Genomic DNA, 22,828 nt, shown 5'->3' on the forward strand with positions numbered 1-22,828 from the left:
GTGGGTGTGGGAGTCCTGTGCGAGACCGGAGCAGTCCCGGGGTGCCTTGCTGAGTCCCGGAGTTGGGAGCACAGAGCGTGGGGGTTTGGGAACTGAAAGCCACGCGGGGGGCAGGTGGGGTGACCCCTCCTCAAGTACTGGGGCCGGCGCCCACGGGGAGCACATTCGTTCTGGAAACCAAGGAGTGAACTCTGTCTGCAGATATGGGCCACAGAACAAGAGGAAGAGGAACCCGTGAGCTGGGAAAAGAGGGGCGCGGGCCCCCCAGGCCACAGGGATGCAGCAAGACTTGCAAGATTTCGCTCTGGAAAAACATGTTTTAATGGGTTCTTTGTGGAGGACGCCATGGCCAGGCCCCATGTGGGGCCACGAGCCCTCAGACAAAGTAGGCGGCCAGCGCTGACATCTTGTCCTTAGGCCGCCGGGGACCAGGCTTCCCCAGTGGTCTCCGGCCGCGGCCCCGCCCTCGGCCCTGCCTTCGGCCGGGCCCCCCGCGGTGCATGGGGTGACAGGAAGCTGCGTGCTTCAGCTCGACCAGCTCCTGGAAGACGGGGTCGCAGAAGACGCAGCCTGTGTGCTGGGTCTCGCCACTCGGCAGTGGGGACTTGGCCTTGTTGAAGTCCACGTCGAGCAGGGCGGCCTCGCAGACCCCACAGGTGTCCGCGGCCACGCGCACCCGGTGGGCGTTCTCGAAGCAGCGGGCCACCACGTTGCACCTGTTGCAGGCCATCTTCCACTTGGGGCCCGAGGTGGGGTCCAGCACCAGCACGCCGCTCTCGCACTCCACACACTGGCCCACGCCCAGCATGCTCAGCGAGTGCTGGCAGGTGGGGTGCGTGCATTCGTTGCAGCCCATGCCTGTTGGGGGGGTGGAGCAGGCCGTGAGCCACTCTAGGTTCCGTCCCAGCAGCCCTCCCCATTGCTGTCCTGAGAGCCTCTGAACACCGCTCCTTTCAGCAGAAAAGGCTCCCTAGCCTGCTTCTGTGGAAGACCCTACCCTGACCCCGTCTCTGGATCCTGGGGAACTCCTGTACCAGGCCAAGAGGAAACACTGGGTCCTCTGGTAAACTTCGGTGGCTTCACTGGCCCCCAGTCAGGGCTTCACCCAAGTCCCGGCAATGCTCGGGCACCTGCCCTCGGCTTCCTCTAGTCATCCCCAAGTGGCTCCGGCGTCTGGCTCTTTGTCCTGGGGACTGCTGCCTCAGTCCCCGTGGAGTCTCCCCACCATCTGCCCCCGAGGAGAGGGAGTTCTGGGCCAGCTGGGCAGCTTGTACTTGACAGAGGGGTGGGCTGGGGGCGAGGCTGGCCCGGCTCACCTTTCTTCATGTCCCGGAAGGGCGGGTGGTTGTAGCAGTAGGGGCAGAGCGGGTAGCTCTTGCCCCTGGAGCCCGAGGACCACAGGACCAGCTCAAAGTCGTCGAGTGGGCAGCGCAGCTCCTTGTAGAGCTTGATGGTGCCGTTCGGGGGCAGCGTGTAGGTCTCATCGCAGTGGGAACAGTGCAGCCGGCTCGGCTTGGCCTGCACAGGCAACGGGGGGTGGGTGGGGTGCCCTGCATTCCCCCTCTGAGATCACACTGCTGCTACCGCCTGGCCTTCAGAAGTCCCCCCCGCCCCCCACCGTCTCCTACAGAAAAGGAGCCGAAGTCTGCACAAAGCATGCATGACTGCCACCCCGTGGACCTCAGGGTGCTTTCAGGAAAGGCTGCTCCAGGCGTCAACCAGGAAGAGGCAAGCTTTTTCGGAGCGGGCCCTGCCCCACCCACCTGTATGTACTTCATGAAGCGGTGGCACTTCCCACAGCGAGAGAGGGGCTTGCCCGTGGCGGCCAGCGGAGAAAAGGACACTTCCATCAACTCGTCCATGCCTAGGCGCAAGCAGAGCCCAGGGGAGGGGGCACCTGGTGAGGCCCTGCCCTGGGGAAGGGGTCTCTGGGCGAGGGGCTGCAGGGGGCACAGGACTCAGGAGTTGATCCAGAGGGACGCCCCCCACCCCTCCCCTGCCCATGGTCGGCCAGGAGCCGAGTGTATAGTGCCCGCAGCAGGCCCAGCCTGGGAGAGCTGTGGCCACCGCTACACGTCCACGCGACACTGTCCAGCAGAGAGCACTGGCCACCGCGGCCTGAGCAGAGGCGCCCTGAGGCAGAGCTGGGGAAGCCGGCACACCTGCGATGGAGTCGACGAAGTAGTGGAACTTCCTCTTGAAGACGTCCAGCGTGTGGCCCAGCACCTGGCGGTAGTCGGCTCGACCCTGGGCGATCAGGTTCAGCTGCTTCTCCACAGCACTGCGGATGGTGGGCTGCACCAGCTCCACGTCTGCCGGGCAGGCAGGGGCGCAGTGGGAGGGAGCATGGGACCCCAAGGGGCCAGCCCACCCGTGACCTTCAGGCCACTCCTCTCCAGAGCTGGATGCCACTGGGCGGGCTGTCAGCGGGGCTTCTGGGCCTCCCCTGAACCGCCAGGGGAGGGTCAAGGCCAGGTCCATGGCCTCTTCCCACAGCAATGGACCCCGACTGTGCTCAGCACCAAGGCCTGCCCCTCGCTCCACTGGGCTCCCTGCATCATGTGTGGACCCCCGTGTTCAGGCGGCACTGGCACCGGGCATGGGCTCACCTATCTTGTAGTAGCCGTGCACGAGGACGATGCCCAGGTTGGTGGGCTTCAGCCGGCGCCCGCTCTCCACGGTGACGTAGTTCCGCTGGCAGATGTTGTTGATATGCACAGGGATGCTGGCGTCCGTCCCTGCAATGCCCAAGTGAGACCAGGGGCCTCCTGGCTTCTGACTCTCCCCCCACCTCCCACGAGTGTCCTCTCCGGGGGCTGAGTGGCCTCAACAAACACCCAGATCATCAGTGCCCCTGCCTGCCCACAGACAGGACTCGGGGAGGCGGAGAGGCCGGGCTCCTCGGCCGAGTCTGTGCTCTGGTGTCTCCTGCCTGACCCTTTTGCCCACGTCCTGCACACACATGGCCTCCCAGTACCTCTGCAGGAGGGTGGGGCTCCCAAGTGCCAGTCTTTTCATGAGTAGGACTGCAGCAGCACCTAAGACAAGACCAACCACTGCCCCTCACCCTGTGTACCCAGGCCAACTGTGACCAAACTGATCCTGACGCACAGGGACCCTCTGTGGGATTTCAAGACCGTCAATCTGCACAGCAGCAAACAGCTTCATCTGTCTACTCGGGGACCGCTGATCCAAGTGAGACGCCTAATGCTGAACCCCACTGTGGCTGCAAGGGCAGTAGCAAGAGGGTGACCTGGCAGCAGGGGAACTGCCCTGCGCTCACCCTGTAGCCCCAAGACCACTGGCTCTGTGACGACGCCTAACACCCCCATATCCCAATCAGACTTTCCCTTCTCAGCCTGGTCACTTATACTTCATGCTGAGGGACCCCGGGCTGCAACTCAGAAGCCGAGTCCCATGGGGTGGGGGTCCCCTCCTTCCCTGGGCCCACACACTCTCCTGACTGCCAGGGATGCTGAACACCTCGCCAAGAGCACCCCGTCCAAACCTGGCAGCCCTGACCCTTCTCTGCCCTCCCCCTACCCCCAGGGCCTGGGATGAGGCCACCCTGTGGCCCAGGTCCAGGGCCCTTCTTGGTATGGAGGACAAAGATGGAGACTGATGTGTGGAGTGCCAGGGACAGCATGTTACCCTGTGCTCTCGTCTCTCCCTGGGTGGATCTGAGGCAGGACCCTGGCTGCCTTTAACACAGTGCCAGCCGTAGTCACGGTCACCACAGCACCTACTGGACAATGGACTTGGGTCGTGGGCATTGAAAGGGTCCCTAGCCTGAGCAGGGCTGTCCCCACCAAAGGGCAGGCTAGGGTACTGGGCTACCAGGGCCCGGGGTCAACAGGAGGTGCTCCACTGAGCAGTCCGCCCGCGTGACCCATCAACCCAGAGCCCAGCCTTGACTACTCTCATTGGCCCAGACAAGCTGGGTGCACGGTCGCCCAGAGCTTAACCTGGCTGGCCAGGGGGTTCAGGTCAGGCACCTGGCAAGGTCCCTCGTGAGGAACACAGGCAGAGGTCTTGCTAGCTAGCTTCACACTGAAAGGCAGGGGCCTGATGCAGCCACCTGCCCCGGCACAAACACACAGGTGACTCTCGACTGCAGGGGACATCCCATGGGGATGCTGTCCCCTCCCCGGGGACACGGCTTGGTGGGGCAGGCACAGGCAGGCGGCCGTGGGTCGGGGTGTCGGGACCAGCGTGGGGCCTCTGGGCTGGCGCGCACCGATGCCATGCTTCTCCATGAGGGTGATGAGCTCGGCCTCCGTCAGGTAGTCGGGCGGGCTGGTCTGCTTCTCCAGTAGCTTCACCTCGCTCACGGGGAAGGTGTCCCCACGCTGGCAGGTGGGCAGGCTCTCCTCCAGGGGCACGCTCTGCCAGGGCATTATCGCTGTGAAGCCTGCACAGAGCAATCCCCTCAGGGCCGGGACAGGGAGGGGAGGCTGGTGATGGCCTCCTTTCCCCTCCACCCCCACCCCCACCCCCAAGGGCGGGTGAGGCATCACCTGGCGAGAGCACAGTCTTCCCGGAGCAGGTGAAGTGCTCGGGCCCGATGCGGAAGGCGATGGTGCTCTGCAAGTACCTGCAGTCATAGCTCACCGTGGCGATGAAGTGCCGCGTGATGTACTCGTACAGCCGCCAGGCATCGCCCCCTGCAGGGACAGCGGGGGGGGGGGGGCAGGCACGCTCAGCCTGACGTGCTGTTGGTGTAGCCTACCAAGGCAGAGCCCGGCAGAAGGAAAGGCAGGGCAGGGCGCGGGGCGGAGGGGACTGGCCCCCAACTTCCCCGCCCTCTGCACAGAGCCCTCACCTCTCCTTGGGCACAGCCTCCAGCCTTCAACTGATGACCTGCTATTGGACCCACCTGTACACCCTCCCCACCAGAGCTACGCCCGCCCCCCCGTGTCCCATCTCTAGGCTGGTCAGCAGTCCTGCTACCACTGCCTATTGCCAACATGACTGAGTCCTGCTGCCAGCCCTGGCCAACGGAGGCCTGAGAAGCCAGTGCGTGTCTCCTACCCAGTTCTACTTCCGTGGCCGCCTTCATGGGGGTGATGGGGGGGTGGTCGCCAGCATCATGGCCTTTCCTTGGACGGTTGATCCCTTCTGCCAACAGTTGCTTCACCTGCAAGAGGCAGGGCCGTGTTGCAGCCGTGGACGCTTCCCGGCCTGCTCACTCTGTAGGTGGGGGCTGAGTAGGGAGGGGTGAAGGCGGGGGGAGGGGGCTAGTCTGAGGGCCTGCTCACCCTGTCTCTGTCGGGGGTGGGTGGGGTGCTGCCTAGAGGACCTCTGAAGTCCATGTACTACTCACGGTCCTGGCCCAGGCGGGAGGGGGTGCGCCTGCTCACCGTGTCGGCCCAGTACGGGTGGTTGGCCTGCTGCCGCAGCGGGCCCTTCAGGTCAAAGTTCTCGGGGTAGTGCGTGGTCTCGGTGCGGGGGTAGCTGATGTAGCCCTGTGTGTAGAGGCGCTCGGCCGTCTGCATGGCGTGCTGCGGCCCCATCCCTGTGGGAGACCATGGCCTCAGCAGGCCTGCGTGCCAAGGAGGGCCAGACCCAGGGCCAGCACCCCTCCGCCGCAGCCCTGAGGACCCAGCCCAGGGGCCCCCGACCATCACCAGCAGCAGGCAGCTGGTCAGTCTCATCTCTCTAGCCCACCAGCAAGACCCAAAGATGCCATCCACCTTGGCCCCAGGCCAAGCGCAGGAGACAGGCTGCTTCTAACCCTACCGGGTCCCTCTCCCTGATCCCAACTGACGCTGCCAGAGGCACCTGCCCCAGTCCACGATTAAGGAGCCTCGTCACTGCTCTCTGTGAGCCACAGGGTTCTCAATGACCGCCAAGATCAGGTCACCAGGCCTATCTCGGTCTGGAAGCATCTCTGAAACCCATCCACCTGTGGGGTGGCCTTGTTGGCACTGGAAGTATCAGTGGCAGAGGTCCCAGTGACACCGAAGCCACCACAGGGACAGACAGGTGGGGGACGGCACTGTGGGGACTGAGCTCGCATTCCTTTCAAACGGCTGCAGAACGTACCACGCATAGACAGACCCCAGGTCCATCTGACTGTCACGGGTCAGTTCTGACACATACTGGGTTTCTGAGACTGCCAATCTTCACGGGAGCAGCCAGCCTCCTCTTTCTCCTCTGGGGTGGACCCCAAACCCCATTGCTATTGAGCTCACCCCAACTCAGTGATCTCAGAGGGCAGAGCACATGGCCCAGGGTTTCTGAGCAGGACAGCCCGTCTCATCTTGCTCCTCTCATCAGCAGCTGTGCTAGCCCAGAGGAACAAATTCGTGCTACACCCTGGCCTTTGCTTGCTCAAGGGAGAGGGGGAGGGCACCGTACCCCATGGCTGCCCAGAGGGACATGAGCCGTCAGCACCACTGCTGAGGAAGTGACTGCAGATGGCTGAGGACCTGCCCGCCCCTGGCGTAGGGCCCTGAGGGGATGGATGCTAACAGAGAGCCAGGGGCTTTTCACACTAAGGGGATGGCCTGGGTCCGTTTCCTCACATCAGTTTCCAAAGCTTCTGAGAAATGGAATCCTCCCTCCTCTCTGCACTGACTGGTCGCTGCCCTGGAGCCAGGCCCAGGTGGTGCCAAGAGCGGGCTCGTTGTGGCTGACGGCTAGTGGAGAAGCCAGTGGCTCGGACCACCTCGTGGCTGCCTGCCCCCCGTGGAGACTGGCCTTGAAAACCTTCAAGGGCAGTAGGGCCCCAAACAGAGGGGTCACCATGGGCTAGGCTCTAGACCTGTCGGCAATAGGTCTGGCTAGGCTCTGGAACATGATGAGAAATGCATCTGGGGCTTGCGGTGGGCTCCTTCCAAGTTTCACCCAACACAGGACAGCCAAGCGTGGGGGAGGGTGTTGCTTTCAGTCCCTACGCACCCAGAGAGGAGCTGGCCACCCGCAGCATCTCCACCGTGTTCAAGGCCAGAGGCCTCTGCTTGGCCTTCTCCTTCTTGCTGGTGGCCTCAACCTGAGGAGCAAGCAGCAGCATGTCGGGAAAGGGCTGGTTCCCACTCTCCCCGGGGCCCCAAGAGCAGGTGTTTATCAGGACTAGGAAGGGGGGAAAGAATGACAAAGTCATGGGGGCCTTGTAGCAACCCCACAGGGTAGGGCAGAACCTCCCCCGTGAGTTTCTGAGACTCTACTCTTGTAAAGAGTGGAAAGTCTTTCTCCTGCGGAGCGGCTGCTGGATTCAAACTGCTGACCTTGCGGTTAGCAGCCCACAAAGAACCACGATGCTACTAGGACTTCTATTCTCACTAGAGAAGCATGCACACCTTAGAATGGCCCACCACTGGAGACCAGCGGGCCGGAGTTCAGAGGGGTTAGGACAGGAAATGGGGTAGCCAGGAAGTGGGGTGAGGTCTGCTCCACTGTGGGGACAGCCATCAGTGATGTAAATGAACACGTCTGAACTGGGGACAGGTAAACTGACCGCTCCAACCACCACCCCTTGTCCATGGTGAAGTGCCTGCCTGGTTTTATAGGCACGGGCTCCCCACCGGACGGGGGCATGTGATACTGAGAGCCAATGGGTTGGGTGGGCTCAGGGACTACGAAAGGCTCGTGAAAAAAATCCCAGCCCACTTTGTGAAGTACCATGGTCTGCGTGAGTGACCCAAAGGTATTTGGGTTCAAGGGAGGAGGGAGAGGTGGCCTTGGCCCTGAGACCTTCCCCCAGCCAGAGGACCCCAGGCTCGGCTGGGTTGGGGCAGGGGTGGCCAGGTGGGCGCACCTGGGCTTCCTTCTCCAGCTTCGTCATGTTCAAGAACATCTGTGCGATCTCCCTGTCGAAGACGCGCACCCGATCCCAGTCCAGCAGCAGCGTCCGGTTCTCGTCGGCATTCACCTGCGGGAAATTGCGGAGTGAGGGGACACGGCCCTGGGGTGGCGCAGTGCCAGGGCGGCGCTGGGGGACACAGCAGCTGGTGCTGGCTGGAGGCAGGCCTGCAGGAGGACTGTCAACCGAGGAAGGAGGTAATCCCCGAGGTGCGCCTATGTGCACAGAAGAGAGGGGCTAAGGCCTTTTTAAAAAGGCACTCGGTCCAATCCTGGGACCCGGCCACAGACGCTGGTTGGAGCTTGCTGGGAGGCTTCCCTCGACCTCCACATCTTCAGGACCTGGCTCAGCCCTGCCCACCACCCCAGCAAAAGCTCTCGGTTCCTGTTCGGGACCTGGCAGGCCGTGCATCCCCTGCCTCATGCCCATGCGTGGGGTCCATGTCTGTGCCCCTGGCCCCGGGAGCTCCTGACTAACTGACTTTCACAATCATCACGCTCCCAGCGGGAGTGGCCGCTGTGGGGGCCGCAAGACGGACCCACAATCACGGGAATGTGCTGGTGAGTGCACGGGGCCTCGGTGGTGTGGGCAGGAACCGCTGAGAGGGCTCTGGCGCTGCGCTGTGCCCAAGGCCCACAGAATAAACATTGCTGGGCCCGCCCCATCTTCACAGTGGTCATGGGCAGCCCCGCCATCTCACATGCCCACCACGGGAGGGCCCCCCGAGGAGGAAGGGAGGGGCCAACCTTGGCCTGCAGCACCCAGTAGGTCTCTGGAGTGAAGGACTGGATTTTATCATGTCTCTCCACACAGAAGCCCAGGGTGGGGGTCTGACACGGTCCGAAGGAGATGAGGGAGCTGTCCAAATCGCCATACTTGCCCTGGAAGTACTTGGTCTGGAACCTACAGGGTGGGTGGGGTGAAGGAAGCTGCCAGGTCAGACACCCAGTGAGATGCTCCCCCATCCCCTGCCACCCCAGTGGGAGTCTAGCAGGTCCCACCCGGCTGCGAGGATGGACAGACAGAGTCGGGGCTAAGAAGGCCTGCCTGTCCATGTCCGTGGGTGTGGGCCAGAGTGAGGAAGGGGCAGAGGGCCTTCCCAGCTCAGTTGGGCCCCTTCCATACCGGCACTGGCTCCCCCCACCCCACGAGCTCCTTTCAGCTAAACACAGCTTTCTTTAGGCTTTATACTGCCCCTAAAATGCCACTAGGGGGGCTTGGTGGCACAGTGGGTTGCGTGTTTGGCTGCTAACAGCAAGGTCATCAGTTTGAAACCACCAGTCACTCTGCAGGAGAAAGACAAGACTTTCTACTCGCATAAAGAGTTCCCGTCTTGGAAACTCACAGGGGCAGTTCTACCTTGTCCTATAGGGGCCACCATTAATTGGATAGCAGTGAGCTTTAACCTAGACCTGGGGGAGGGGCATTCAGAGGTCACATGGCTGTTCACAGTGAGGAGTGGGGTGGGGTGGGGGTGGGAAAGGTGGTACACACCAGGGCTCCTTCCCTGGGATGGGATTCCAGTGAGGTAGAGTGGGGGGTGGGGTGTGATCAACACCTGGTGAAGGCACAGCCAATGCGCAGGTCCAGCTCCTGGCGGGCGTCCACTGAGAGTGCCTCGTTGTGGTCGGGCGAGCCCAGGTGGGTCATGGCGTGGCAGATGTCTGTGTCGGTGATGGAGCTGAACTGGGCCCGGAACACCGTCTTCTCCCCGCCGTGGGCTTTGTTCATGACGGGCAGCACGGCGTCCAGCACCTGGGGGGCACCGCAGGAGATACTCTTCCCAGGCAGCGGCCATCTGCCCCGGTCCCCCAGCCAGCCATGAGGTGGTGCCCACAGACCCCGCTGTGCAGACGGCCCTGCACCCGGCCTCCCTTCCTTCCTCCCTGCCCCAGGAGCTGGTGTCCCCTCCCCTCCTGCGGCCAACCCCCACTCTGGCCCACTTCGGGCTTTCCACAAGAGGTGCTGGAGGAAGAGGAGGAGTGAGGGAGAGCAGTGTGGAGCCTCTGGAGCCAGGGTGGGCAATGGGCGATCAGAGCTGAGGCAGAGGCCTGGCTAGGAATGGAAGGAGCAAGATGTGCTGCTGGCCAGTGGGTCCCTGAGCCAGGCCACTAAGAGGCCCTTAGAGGTGGGAGGGGTGGTGCTGTGGGCGCCTGGCCGGGAGGCTTGCCCACACTCACCTCTGTGGCCAGGGAGGAGGCTCTAGGGGAGGAGCGAGGGGGACAGTGTCTGAGGGTCTCACTGGAGCGGTGGGGGCCGCCATCAGTTCCACATGTACTCGGTGAGACCCCACACTGCACCCGTCCTGTGTGAGGGTGTGTGAGGGTGCAGATGAGGCTGTGCTAGACCTAGACAATTGGAAGCCCGGAGCCACGTTGCCACCAGGCAGAGCCCGTGAGGCGGCCACAGTCACGGCCCGGGGGTGTCTCCAGAGAGAGGTGGCAGGAGGGGAGGAAGGAGGTGGAAGGGGAGAGAGCCGAGGTGGAGAAGGCAGGAGAGCGGCGCTGACCGACATCAGAGGATGGCATGGGTGCGGCACCACGCAGAGCCCTCCTCTCAAGCCAGCCCCAGCCTGAATCCCTCCCCGACTGGCCTCGACCCCCTCGGACCCTTTTACGAGTGAAGCCACACCTTACCGATGGCCAGGCGGCATGTTTTAAAGTCTTGAGGACCAAGGGAGAAAAGGCGTTTGCACGCCGGCCTAGTGGATTCCCCACTGCAGCTGCGGGGAGGAGCCCTGGTGGTTCTGCATTGGGCTGCGATCCGCAAGGCCAGCAGTTCAAAACCACCAGCCACTCCAAGGGAGGAGAAGTTTTCTACTCCCATAAAGAGCTCCCATCTTGGAAAGCCACGGGGGCAGTCTACTGTCCTATAGGGTCACTGACTTGATGGCAGTGAGTTTGGGTCTATGTGGAATGGGGGGGAGGGTGACCGACGCCGACATACAGGGAGGGACACGACGCGACGCAGCACTAACCTCAAAGCAGATGTTCTCTCCCTCTTTGTCACAGTCCAGCCACAGCACGATGTAGTCACAGCCCCGAGCCTCCACCTACACACGGCCCCCTGTCAGAGTGTGACAGGTCCCTGACGCCCATGCCCTAGCAATGCCAGTCGGGGCCCCACCCAGGACACAGATCAGGGCCCACGAGAAGAGACATAACCCACCCACCCCGCCCCCAGGGGGGAACCTCGGGTCCATGCAGAGGTGCCTCTGAAGAAAGGCCTGGCCATCCACTTCCCAGACCAGCCGTGGGGGCTGGCCGGGAGCTTGATTGAGTGGAGTACAGCCAGCGCTGGGACAGAGGTTCAACGCCCAAACCCCCAAAGACAGGACGGGATCCCCTCCCTGGGGAACACGGCACTAGCGGGAGCCCTGGAGGCCAGCAGGGCTTGTCTGAGAGAAAGGGGCGGGGAGTCCCCAGGCCATGCAGGGGCACCTCGGGAGAAGAGTCTGGCCATCCACTTCCCTGCTGCTGAAAGCCTGGGGACCCAGCAGGGTGGCCCCCAGAGGTAGGGGAGGCCCAGGCTCTGCCCCACCCACCTGCAGGAACTTCACCATGTTCAGCTTGGGGTTGGCTTCCTTCTTCTCAGTGGGCGCCTGGCTGAACAGCTCGGCAGGGTCCACTTTGTCCCACTTGTTGTACTTTCCTGCAAGCAGGGTCACGTGCCACAAGCTACTTCCCTACATTGTCACCCGAGGAACAGGGGGCAGACAGGGAGGCCCAGAGCGCTATGCCTGCCGACAGCCAGCTGGCTGGGGCTGAGCCAGGAGGGGGGCCCAGGAGGCCTCACAGCTTCCCCTAGAGACAAGCTCACTTCATTCTGGAACTGGTTGTGTGCTGGGAGGACTTGGTGGGAAGCCCAGCAAGCCCACCCCTGGGGGCTGGCTACCATCCTGCCTCATTGCCTAGGCCTTCTCTTCCCGCCTGGGTTTCGTGTAGCCTTCCAGGCTTGTGCATGGCCGACCCCAGGGAAGATCAGAGACTCGGCTATGTGCACAGGCCACCCCAGGCTGTGCTGGGGCTCTCCCTTAGGTTCCGTTTCTTGAAACCCGGGGACAGTGGGTTGGATGCAGCTGCGTTCAAATTCTGGGCCCCCCACCTGCTAGCTTGTGCGACAGCCTGAGGACCACTGCCACAGCCCCCTGTGGTCCACGCCTGGGTGGGACAGACTTGCTGAGCCCTCAGACACCTTGCAGGGCGCTGGTGTTCACACCCCAAACATGGGGATGTGCAGCTCTCAGAGCTGGAGTGCAGGCCCGCCTGGCTCTTCCTGGAGAATGAGCGCCCAAGGCTGCGGGCAGGAGCGCCCTGCAGGTCTGTGCCGTGACAGAGGGCTGTGCTCTGTGAGCTGGCCCCACTGGAGACTCATGGCTCCAGGCAGACCGCTCTAGCCCGCATCTTCCCCTGGCTTCTCGCAGACCTCCAGGGTGTAGAACTTGGGGTTCTCTCAGGGCAGGCGGCTCACCCAGGAAATCCAGGGTCATCACATGACCACAGACGGACGTCATCTTAAAGTGGACGGGCTGGCCGGCGAAGGTCCCGCTGTATTCGTGGACAGAGCAGGCCCCGTTCAGCCCTTTGTGTGAAGACATAGTCCCTGGGGAGGAGAAACTCCGAGTGGGCTGGCCTGCCTTCCTGGCCCAGAGCAGCTGCTGACCGCCTGCTCGCTCCGACAGGGATGGGTCAATGGGCCGTGCTCAGGGGGGCTGCGATGAAGCGACCCCCACTGCCGCAAAAGCGCAGTGCTCCCTTTCCACTCAACCGCCATTGAGGACCCTCTGCGTGTGGAGTCCCCTGGGGTCTGCTCCAGGGCCTGGGACCCCCACCCCTGTCCCGTTTCCTCTCCCCCTTTGGACCCAACTTCTCAGGCCACTGGACCGGGGCCCTTTCTCCCACTTGCCACTCAGCACCCCAGTACTCTTCCTGTTCCAGCATCCCAGTGCCGGAGGAAGGGGTGGGGGTGGCCCAGGAGGGCAAGGGGCCAATGGCGAGAGCCCAGGTGGGGGGGGCATGTGTGGCACAAGGGTAGTGTCTTCTTCCTCCATGACCTCCTTTCCTGCCTTCATCCACCCCCGCTGGTTTCTGTGCCTTATGCCCAGTCTGCTCACAGAGACCTGTCCTCTTGGGCACCCTGCCCTGGCATTGCTGGGTTGGCCACTATGAGTCCCTCCCACAGTGACACATGCTGGCCTGAGTTTGCTCTGGCAGCGGAGTCCCTCTTTGGGGACAGATAGAAACACCCTGTGAAATAAGACTGACTGGGCTCGCCACCGAACCCGGGAATACAGGCTGGGGGGGATCTGAGGTCACCAAGAGCAGGAGGGCAAGAGATGCTTCTGTGTTGCTGTGATACCGAATAGGTTGGGCAGAGTGGTCACACCCAGACAGACCAGGAAGAAAGGCCTGGAGATCAACATCCGAGTATCAGCCAGTGAAAACCCTGTGGGAGTCCCATGCTTGGCTCTGCCTGAGCCTCCACCGGTGTGGCCCTGCTCACTTACCTCGAGAGAGGATTTTGGCAATAGACTGCGCCAAGGATGGCTTTTCGGCTACCATGAGCACGGTCTTCATCTTATCTCACATCCGCCAAATTCAAGCTTCCAGGTGAGTGGCCAGGAGAGTGCCCGGAGCTGCCAATGCAGACTGCCTACAGGGAAGGCACACGGTACTCATGACCCAGGAGCACACCTGCCAAGCCCTTGCCACGGAGACAGGTGGGTAGATAGGCAGACAAACCCTCAGACAGGAAAGGCCCCAGGGAATTCAGCTTCATTTAGGGGTGACAGGTGTCCCCAGAGAAGCCCTGGTAAGGCAGCAGTGAACACGCTAGACTGTGAACTGTAAGGCCAGTGGTTTGAACCCACCAGCCCTGTGCTTCCATGCAGGTAGAAGACAAGTACAGGCAGGACAGAGAGCAGCCACCTTATCCGTTTGGACCCAAAGGCCATGTGGGCAGGGGTACAAAGCTGACCTGAGGTCACTGGGGCCACCTCTAAATCAACAAACCAAACCCGTCACTGCTGCACATCTTTACAGACGCACACTGCCACCTCTTTCTTCCATGGCTCAGCTGGTGGGTGACCCTTCTGCTGTGCAGCCCTACACTCACCCCGCGCTCTGCAGGCCTCCTCTGCAGACAATACAGCTGAGGGGATCCTGTGGGCAGCTCCACTCTGGGCTTCAGGGTCCCTATGGGTCAGAATCGGATTTGGGTTTTGTTTTAAGTCTCCACAGATGTATCTTTCTACAGTGGAATGGCTGGTGGGTTCGAACCGTCAGCCTTTCTGGCTGTCAGCAAAGTGCTTTAACCACTGTGCCAGGGGGATCCTTCCGTTGACATTACAGTCTTGGAGCTCTTCTGCAGCAGTTCTGCTCCGTCTTATGGGGTTGTTATTAGCTGGAAGCTGACAGTGTTTCACTGCTATCTAGAGGATATTTTTAGGAGCTAATTCCACCATGGTGGACAGCCTATTCCTGCTTCATAGTCTGGAAGCTCAGCTGAAATCTAGCCACTTTGGGTGACCCCTCTGGTACCTGAAATACCAGTGACATAGCTTCCACATCACAGCATAACACAGGCCACCACAATATGACAAGCTGACAGACACTTTGAAGACTAAGGTACACCTGACCCAAACTATTTTCAGTTGCCTCCCATGCATGGGAAAGTTGGACACTGAATAAAGAAGACTGAAGAAGAATGGATGCAGATGAATTCTGGTGCTGGAGAGGAATATTGAAAGTATCAGACTGCCACAAAACCCAACACATCAGTCTTGGAAGAAGTGCAGCCAGAATGTTCCTTGGAGGCAAGGATGATAAGATTTTATCTGACTTACTCTGCACATGTTATCAGGAGAGATCAGCCCCTGGAGGACACTCTGTCCCTAACAATAACAACGCCATCTTCATGTTGGCACATTGAGGCCATTATTTTGGTGATTACACCAACCCGTTTCCTGGAGGACTTCCTTCATTTTATGGACTCTCTGGTTTACCACACAAGACGTCCATTTCTAGTGACTGAGGTTGAACGGGCCAATTCCTTGGTCCTCCTTTTATTTTACAGAACACACATAAGCAGTGATCGATCGAAAGGGCCACAGCTAGGACCAGGCGCACCTGCCTTTTAAAACTTGAAACAGGTCCTTTGCAGTAGGTTTGCCTAGTGCCATACTCCATTGTCTGACTTCTTGACTACTGCAATGGGTGCTGACTGCTGGGCCAGGTGCTACAGGAGCTTAAGGTTTGCATGGGATAATTTCCTGAAGTGAATCGCCATGTCTTTCTTAGCAAGACCTTGTGGGAAGGTGTTCAGCCAGAATGCTCCTTGGAGGCGAGGATGGCAGACTTTGTCTCACATACTTTGGATACGCCGTCGGGAGAGAGACCAGTCTTGGGAGAAAGACATCATGCTTGGTAAAGGAGAGGGGCAGCGAAAAGAGGATGGCCCTCTATAAGATGGACTGACACAGTGGCTGCAACAAGAGGCTCAAACGTAAAACTGTGAAGATGGCATGGGGCCGGGCAGTGTTTCATTCTGCTGCACGCTATGAATCGGAGCTGGCTCCGTGCATGTAACTATGACATCCACCTCCCTTTTTTGCATTAATTAGGGCAAACTTTGGCAAGTCTGTCCTGTCAGTGTCTTCAGGAGCCCTGGTGGTGCTCTGCATAGGTGCTGGGCTGCTCACTGCAGGGTCAGTGGTTCACCCCCACCACCCAATCCAGAAGAGAGAGATGTGGCCGTCTTCTTCCATAAAGATTTACAGGCTTTGGTCACGCTGAGTTGGAATCCACACTGTCTTACAAACAGAAGGGCTTCGTTCCGATGCGGCAGCTTCCCAGTGGTAAAGACACGGTGTCGTGTCAGTATCTTTTCCAAATACCTCCGTGACGAAGAGGAGTTTGCGCGCAGGGGCTATGACTTAAGCACAGTCCAGGGCATGCTCTTAAACGTTGACTTTATTCTTGCTCACAAGCCGACCAGCACGTGAGGGGCGATCTGAGTTTCGGACCAAGTCAGACGACTGTCAGGCTACCTCTCTTCTGCAACGCCTTGGTTCTGGGTCCAGGAACCGCTGGGCCCCCTGGCCATCCAGCCCACGTGGTCCGGTCTCTAAGGTTCCCAAAGGCAGCGGAAGAAAGAGGCGAGACGAGGCCCCGGGTGAGTCAGGAACTACTGCTCGTGGACTTCACCTCCTCCGTCCATAAGAGTCCCCTCCCTGGTTTGTTGACCGAGAGCCACGCGGGGGGCCCCTCCGGGCCCCCTCGGTTTCCCTACTTGTGCAAATCGGCAAACAGACTCCGCCACCGCGCCCGCCCAGCACAGGCAGGGCAAAGCGCGGGTCAGCCCCTCCTCCCCAGTCCCCTCTCTCAGCAAAGACAGGGCGTCCTCCCGACAGGGAAAGGCGGCGCGGATGCAACACCCCGACTCCGAGCACCTGGCTGCATGGTCATCCTCACCTCAGAAGCACGCCGGCGAAAGGCCCACGCTTCCCGCCGCCCGGCGTGCCTGCCCGACCGCTGACCACAGTGCAGACGCCGACCCGCCGCGGTCCCGCTCCGCTTCAGCTCCCCCGGGCGGACGTCCGCAACCCGACTTCCGGTCCGGCCGCGCAGGCGTCCTTGCGTCTTCCGTCCGGCACCCGCGCGGCCGCGACCTTGGGTTCCGTGGCCCGCGGGTTCTGGGTGCTTGATTGGAACCCCTACCTGGTTTTGATGCTTGACCTTGACTTCTTGGATGGGATTGGCAGGGCATCCTCAGACCCTCCATCTGGGTCTTTCTTGCTGTGACCCGTGGAGGGGTCCTAAACTTTCCACCCCATCCTACCCCAGGCGGCAGGTGGGGTTCCCCAAATCCAGAGGCCTAGTAAGGCAAGGGTCATCTGGTCCCCACAATTCAAGCGCCCCACCACTGCCTGCCCGTTTATAGTACTCCGCCGACTTTCTGTCTTGGAAAAATACATCCAGAATGCTCCTTATGGAAGCCAGGAGGTGAAACTTCATCTCAGTAGATACTAATTTAGCAGGACATGTTATGAGAAGACTGGTCCCTGGAGAAGAACAGTATGCTTGGTAAAGAGGAGCAACCAGGAAAACGAGGAAGGCCATCAAGGAGTTGAATTGACACAATGGACTCAAATATAATGTTAATTGTGAGGATGGCGGAGGACCAGGCAGTGTTTGATTTTGTTGCGTGTGGGGTCTCAAATGAGTCCAGCCAGCCAGATGGCAACTAAGAAAAGACAATTAAAGTGCCTGGGCCAGTCTCTATGTTATGGTATAGTGCTTACACTTTGGGCTGCTAACCTGCAGATCAGCAGTTTGAAACCATCAGCCACTCTGCCGGAGAGAGACAAGGCTTTCATCTCCTATGAAGACTTATAGTTTCAGCAACCCACAGAGGCAGGCGGTTCTGTACTGTCTGAATCAACTCAATGGCAGAGTTTGGTTTTTAGAGATGTTGATAGCCACTCTATGCCTGCCTGTCTTGGAATATCGTTCCACAGTGCATGCGGGGCCACAATGAAGTTCACCCTGGGGGGCAAGTGCCCCTCTCTGCCATCTGTGGTTATCTACCATGCTTGGAAAGATGTTGGACCCAATGGAGTTAATAGAAATTGCTCATTCTTACCCACCCCCAATTTCAAATGGGATAAAGAACATACCCCATACCTGCCATAACTTAGATATGCTCCACACTGAAGTTCTCAGAGGGTTCTCAAACCGTCTACCTCACCCTTCTCTGTTCTGGTCAGCAGGGAGGTTCCCAAATCTTTCCCTAAGCCGATGTATCCCAGTCATATGCCATTGTTGACAAACACCAGATAATAAACCTGAAAATACATTGTTGTTGTTGCTATTGTTAGGTACTGTCCAGGCTGTCCCACTCATAGCGAACCCAGACACAACAGAACAGAATACTGCCTGGTCCTGCTCACCTTCACAGTTGTTTTTTAATTTTTGAGCCTATTGTTGCAGCCATTGTGTCCATCCATCTCATTGAAGGCCTTTCACTTTTTTGTCACTCCTTCACTTGACCAAGCAAAAGGTTCTTCTCTAGGGACTGGTCTCTCCTGACAGCATGTTCAAAGTACATGAGATGAAGTCTTGCCATCCTTGTCTCCAACGAGCACTCTGGCTGTACTTCTTCCAAGACTGATCTGTTTGTTTTTTTGGCAGTCCATAGTACTTTCAATATACTTCTCCAGCACCATGGTTCAAATACATAAATTTTCTTTGATCTGCATATTCAATGCCCAACTTTCACCTGCATATGAGGCAGTGGAAAATACCATGGCTTGGGTCAGGCAACCCTGAGTCCCCAAAGTAACATCCTTGCTTTTCAATACTCTAAAAAAAGAGGTCTTTCCCTTTGATGTCTTGACTGCTGTTTCCATGAGTATTGATTGTGGGTCCAAACAAGATGAAATCCTTGCCAACTTCAACCTTTTCTCGCTTTACCAGGATGGCACTTAATGGCCTCATTGTAAGGATTTTTATTTTCTTTACATTGAGTTGTAATACTTACTGAAGGCTGCAATCCTTGACCTTCAAGTGCTTCAAGTCCTCCTCACTTTCAGCCAGCAAGGTGTTGTCATCTGCATAATGATGATAATAGGCCTTTTAATGGTAATATTGTTAATAGGTCTTCCTCCGATCCTGATGCCACGTTCTTCTTCATATAAGCCAACTTCTCTGATTAGTTTCTCAGCACACAGATTGACTGAGTATGGTGAGAAGTTACAACCCTGACACACACCTGTCCTGATTTTAAGCCATGCAACGTTCCCTTGATCTGTTCAGCATAACTGCCTCTTGATCCATGTACAAGTTCCACATGAGCACAGTGAAGTTCTGGAATTTCCATCATTCCCAAGACTGTCCATATTTTGTTTTGAGGCAGAGAGTCAATAAACACAAGTAAACGTTTTCCTGGTACTCTCTACTTTCAGCCAAGATCCATCTGATATCAGTCAATAAAACACAAGTCAACGTTTTCCTAGTACTCTCTACTTTCAGCCAAATATCATCTGACATCAGCAATGATATCCTTTGTTTGATGCTCTCTTCTGAATTGAGCCCGATCCCTGTCGATGTACTGCATCAATCATTCTTGGATGATCTTCAGTAAAATTTTACTTGAATGTGATACTAGCGATATTGTTCTATAATTTGTGCATTCTGAACATATCGGCATGATGCAGGCAACCAATAGAAAGGTCTGAGGGGCCGGCCCCATTCCCAACTATGTGGACAGTCCCCTCTCCCCACAGAAGAATTCAGAGGACAGCACTGAAGCTACAGCTCAGGGAGAGGGACATGTCTGATCAGAGCACTCAGGAGCAAATGAAGGGGGAGGACAAGAGAGTGGAGCACAACCTGGCCCAATGAGCCCCAGGACGATATTCCTGCTCAGAGCAGCCAATGCACAGAAAGGGCCATAGGACTGGTCCCACTATGAGACACATCCCTCACCACAGTGTGGGAATTGTGCCCGATCTGACCCTACCACACCGAGGCTAAATACTTAGGCCGTGCAACAGAACAGCAAGGGGAGAGGAGCAATGAAGTCCCCCGGGGAATACCAAAAATAGACTTTGGGGTCAGGGCATGGCACCCCATAAGACTCGATTGGAAAACACTTGTAAAGGTCAACAAATAGGCATTTCTTTTTTTGTCATTGGTTTTTGTTGTTGTTTTCTTTTTGTTGTTGCTTTGTTTTGCTCTGTCTTGTTTTTGTGCATATTATTATCTCTGCATGTCTATCTAGATAAGATAGGTGGGATAAGCAATCAGGAGGAGAAAACAATGCTTCTGGGGGACATGGGAGAGAGGGAGCTGGGGGAAAGGAAGTGGGTGTTAGCAAACCCAGGGACAAGGGAACAACAAGTGATCTAAAATCGATGGCAAGGAGGGTGGGTGTAGGAGGCCTGGTAGGGCTTGATCAAGGGCAATGTAAATTATCAAGGGTATATGAGGGAGGGAGGGCGGGGGAGGGAAAAACGAGGAGCTGATACCAAGGGCTCAAGTAGAAAGAAACTGTTTTGAGAATGATGGCGGCAACAAATGTACAAATGTACTTGACACAATGGATGGATGGATGGATGGATTGTGATAAGAGTTATATGAACCCCAAATAAAATGATTTTTTAAAATGCATGCATTCTGTGGGGTCACTTTTCTTTGGGATGCGTGGAGATCTGGATCTCTTCCAGTCAGTTGACCAAGTAGCTGTCTTCCAAATGTCTTGGCACAGACAAGCGAATGCTTCCAGTGCTTCATCAGCTTGCTGAAACATTTCCATCAGTATCCCATTTTGACTCAGGCTTTCAGTGCAGCTTGGCTTTCTTCCTTCAGGACCATAGGCTCTTGATCACACGCAACCTCTTGAAATGGTGGAATGCGGTCTAGTTCTTTTGGATACAGTGACTCTGTGTACTCTTTCCATTTTCTGTTGATGTTTCCTGAATAACTCAGTATTGGGTTCACAGACTCTATAGTGTAACTCAAGGTTCAACATCGTCTTCAGTTCTTTCCATTTAAGATATCCTGAGCATGCTCTTCCCTTTTGGTTTTCTAACTCGAGGTCTTTGCACATTTCATGATCATATTGCACTTTGTCTTCCTGAGCTGCCTTTTGCAATTTTAGCTCTTTGACTTCATCAGTTCTTTCATTTGCCTCAGCTCCTCTGTGACTGAAAGCAAGTTTCAGGTTATCTTCTGAAACTGCCCTCTACTTTGATTTTTTCTTTTGTTCTTGTCTTTCGAATGACCTTTTGCTGTCTTCATGTCTGGCGTTCTTGATGTCCCCCCACCAGCTCATCAGGTCTTCAGTCAGGAGTATTCCATATGACAAACCTGTCTTTGACGTGGTCTCATAATTCTGATGGGGCACACTTAAGGCTAGATTTTGGTTCCGGTGGACTTGTTTTAATTTTCCTCAGCTTCAACCTGAACTTAGATATGAGCCATTGATACCTTGCTCCACAGTCAGCAATTGGCTTGGTTTAAGCTACTGATATTGAGTTTCCCCATCATCTCTTCCCACAGATGGAGTTGATTTGATTTCTGTATGTTCCATATGAAGAAGTCCATGTGTATAATCGCCACTTGTGCTGTTGAAAAGGGATATTTGCTATGAACAACTTGTTGGTTTTGTACAATCCTATCATGCAATCTCCAGCTTCATTTCTATCTATAAGACCATACGACTCTCATTCCTTCCCCTGGGAGAAAATGGGCCTCTTCTACTTCTCTAAAGAGTGACAGTCTTAGAAACCTGCAGAGGCAGCTCGACCCTGTCCTGTAGGGTCACTGTGAGTCAGAATCGACTTGATGGCACTGAGCTTGGCTTTTGATTGGTTCCTTCCTCATTGTTTCCAACTTTTGCATTCCAATCGCCAATGATTATGTTTGCCTATTTATTTACTTTTGTAACTGGCATTTTACTGGTTGTTTTGATATCAGTACTAGAGACATTATGAACAATTTGTACACAATTCTTAGTGCACGTACCAAAATCCTAAAATGGCATGTAGATATATGTAATTCTTTTCTACATTCCAGGAACTTTCCAGCTTTAAATTTGGAGGCATTAAAAAAATTCTTTACTGGTTTTATTAGAAATTCTCATTAGCCATTAATCTTCTTGGGTATAACTAAGATTCTTCTTTTAAAAAAATCCATTTTATGAGGGCCTTGTACAGCTCTTATCACAATCCATCCGTCCATCCATCCATCCATTGTGTCAAGCACATGGGTACGTATGTTGCCATCACGTCTTAATAAAGCATTTACATGAAAAAAAATGGGATAAAGTGGAATTTCCTCCTCCTTAAAAAATGTTTCTAGAGCTACTAAAAAGCTTTCATTTACAAAATAGTTGATAAAAAAGATTCTTCTGGAGATAAAAGCGTCCACTGATGAGACCTGGTAGGTAAACATGAATCAGACTTGGCTTCTTTTTCTCCTTGTTTTTCGTTTCTCAGTTTTGAAAGGTCAATCTTCAGTGTCTTGGTTAGTTATTTCGCTCTGTTTCCCTTTGCTCCCCTCTTCCCTTTTGCATGCACTTTTTTGGGGGGAGGGTGTCCTGAAGATTTATCCTTTCCCATTGCTTTTTTTTGGGGTGTCCTCCCTACATTGGCAGGCGCAGGTTTCACTGACAACCTCCCCTAATTCCTTGTAAACTCCTCTTTCACCAACCCTTCAGCCTGCCCAGGTGGCCTTCCTTTTGGGCATCTTGGCTGTGGGCAGGGTATTTGCCAGATGCCTGTGGGCACCCAGACCTTTCTTGAAGCTGGGTTGCCTGGCTGCTGCCGTTCTGCCTGGAGCTGCTAGGTCCTGCCAATAATTCTCAATACACCTGATTACTTGTTTGATCCGTTTCAGACTCAAGGCGCTGCTAGAATTCTTCAACCTCTTCCTTATCACTTGCTTTTGCGGTGGGTGCATACATTTGAATACTAGTTCTGTTGATTGGATTTCAAACTACATGTGGATAATTTCCCCTTCCTGTGTTTGGTGGGGGGAAGAAGCCCAATAAAGTTCTTGACTCACTTTCTGAATGTAGAGGTGAATTTCCAAACTTTGTAACTACAAGTATACTCTGACAATGTCGTGGCTTGTTCTGTGTCCTCATTAACAGGACGTACTGGTAAGGAGTGTGGAAAAGAATGTTTTTCTTGGGAAGACATAATACTTGATGTGCTTTAAGTCCTGTCAAGGCAGAAGACGCACTTTGTGTTCTCATTCTCTGTGCTTACTGGAAACATTTTTGTGATTGTGTAAAAGCCTGCTTCGCTTTTGTTCCTGTTAAACTCTTCTTGGATAATGTGTAAAACTGTTTTACCTCGGTGTATTTGTAAAGGAGAAAGAGTTATTAGTTTCTCACCCATACAATATAGTGATGATGGTCTCATCATTGTAACTCAATTCACACTGACCAGTTGACATCCCAAAGTTCTCATTCCCGCTGTGTACTGACGCGGTTCCGTGTAGGGGGATCCAATGTGTT

At 56.3% G+C, this 22,828-nt stretch overlaps 1 protein-coding gene across 3 annotated transcripts; it reads right to left on the reverse strand.

Annotated features, from left to right (window-relative positions):
* Nucleotides 1-306: 306 nt before the first annotated feature.
* TOP3B (DNA topoisomerase III beta) lies at nt 307-16,397 on the reverse strand. 3 transcript variants are annotated; one of them, XM_075534029.1, is made up of 19 exons: nt 16,276-16,397; nt 13,919-13,998; nt 13,311-13,456; nt 12,275-12,406; nt 11,349-11,455; nt 10,782-10,856; nt 9,363-9,559; nt 8,551-8,707; nt 7,760-7,873; nt 6,904-6,994; nt 5,361-5,515; nt 5,032-5,137; nt 4,518-4,664; nt 4,238-4,411; nt 2,610-2,738; nt 2,163-2,312; nt 1,764-1,864; nt 1,317-1,518; nt 307-858 (listed from the first exon to the last, which is right to left on the reverse strand). In XM_075534029.1, exons 3-19 carry the CDS (start codon nt 13,378-13,380, stop codon nt 377-379), a joined length of 2,589 nt encoding a protein of 862 aa, XP_075390144.1. In that variant the 5' UTR covers nt 13,381-13,456; nt 13,919-13,998; nt 16,276-16,397; the 3' UTR covers nt 307-376. The 3 variants fall into 3 exon arrangements, with proteins under 3 accessions (XP_075390144.1, XP_075390143.1, XP_075390145.1); XM_075534028.1 differs by lacking the exon at nt 13,919-13,998; XM_075534030.1 differs by lacking the exons at nt 12,275-12,406; nt 13,311-13,456; nt 13,919-13,998; nt 16,276-16,397 and having other exon boundaries at nt 10,782-10,870.
* Nucleotides 16,398-22,828: the final 6,431 nt, after the last annotated feature.

This window comes from Tenrec ecaudatus, chromosome 16 (genome assembly GCF_050624435.1).
Source record: "Tenrec ecaudatus isolate mTenEca1 chromosome 16, mTenEca1.hap1, whole genome shotgun sequence".
NCBI classification, from domain to species: Eukaryota; Metazoa; Chordata; class Mammalia; order Afrosoricida; family Tenrecidae; genus Tenrec; species Tenrec ecaudatus.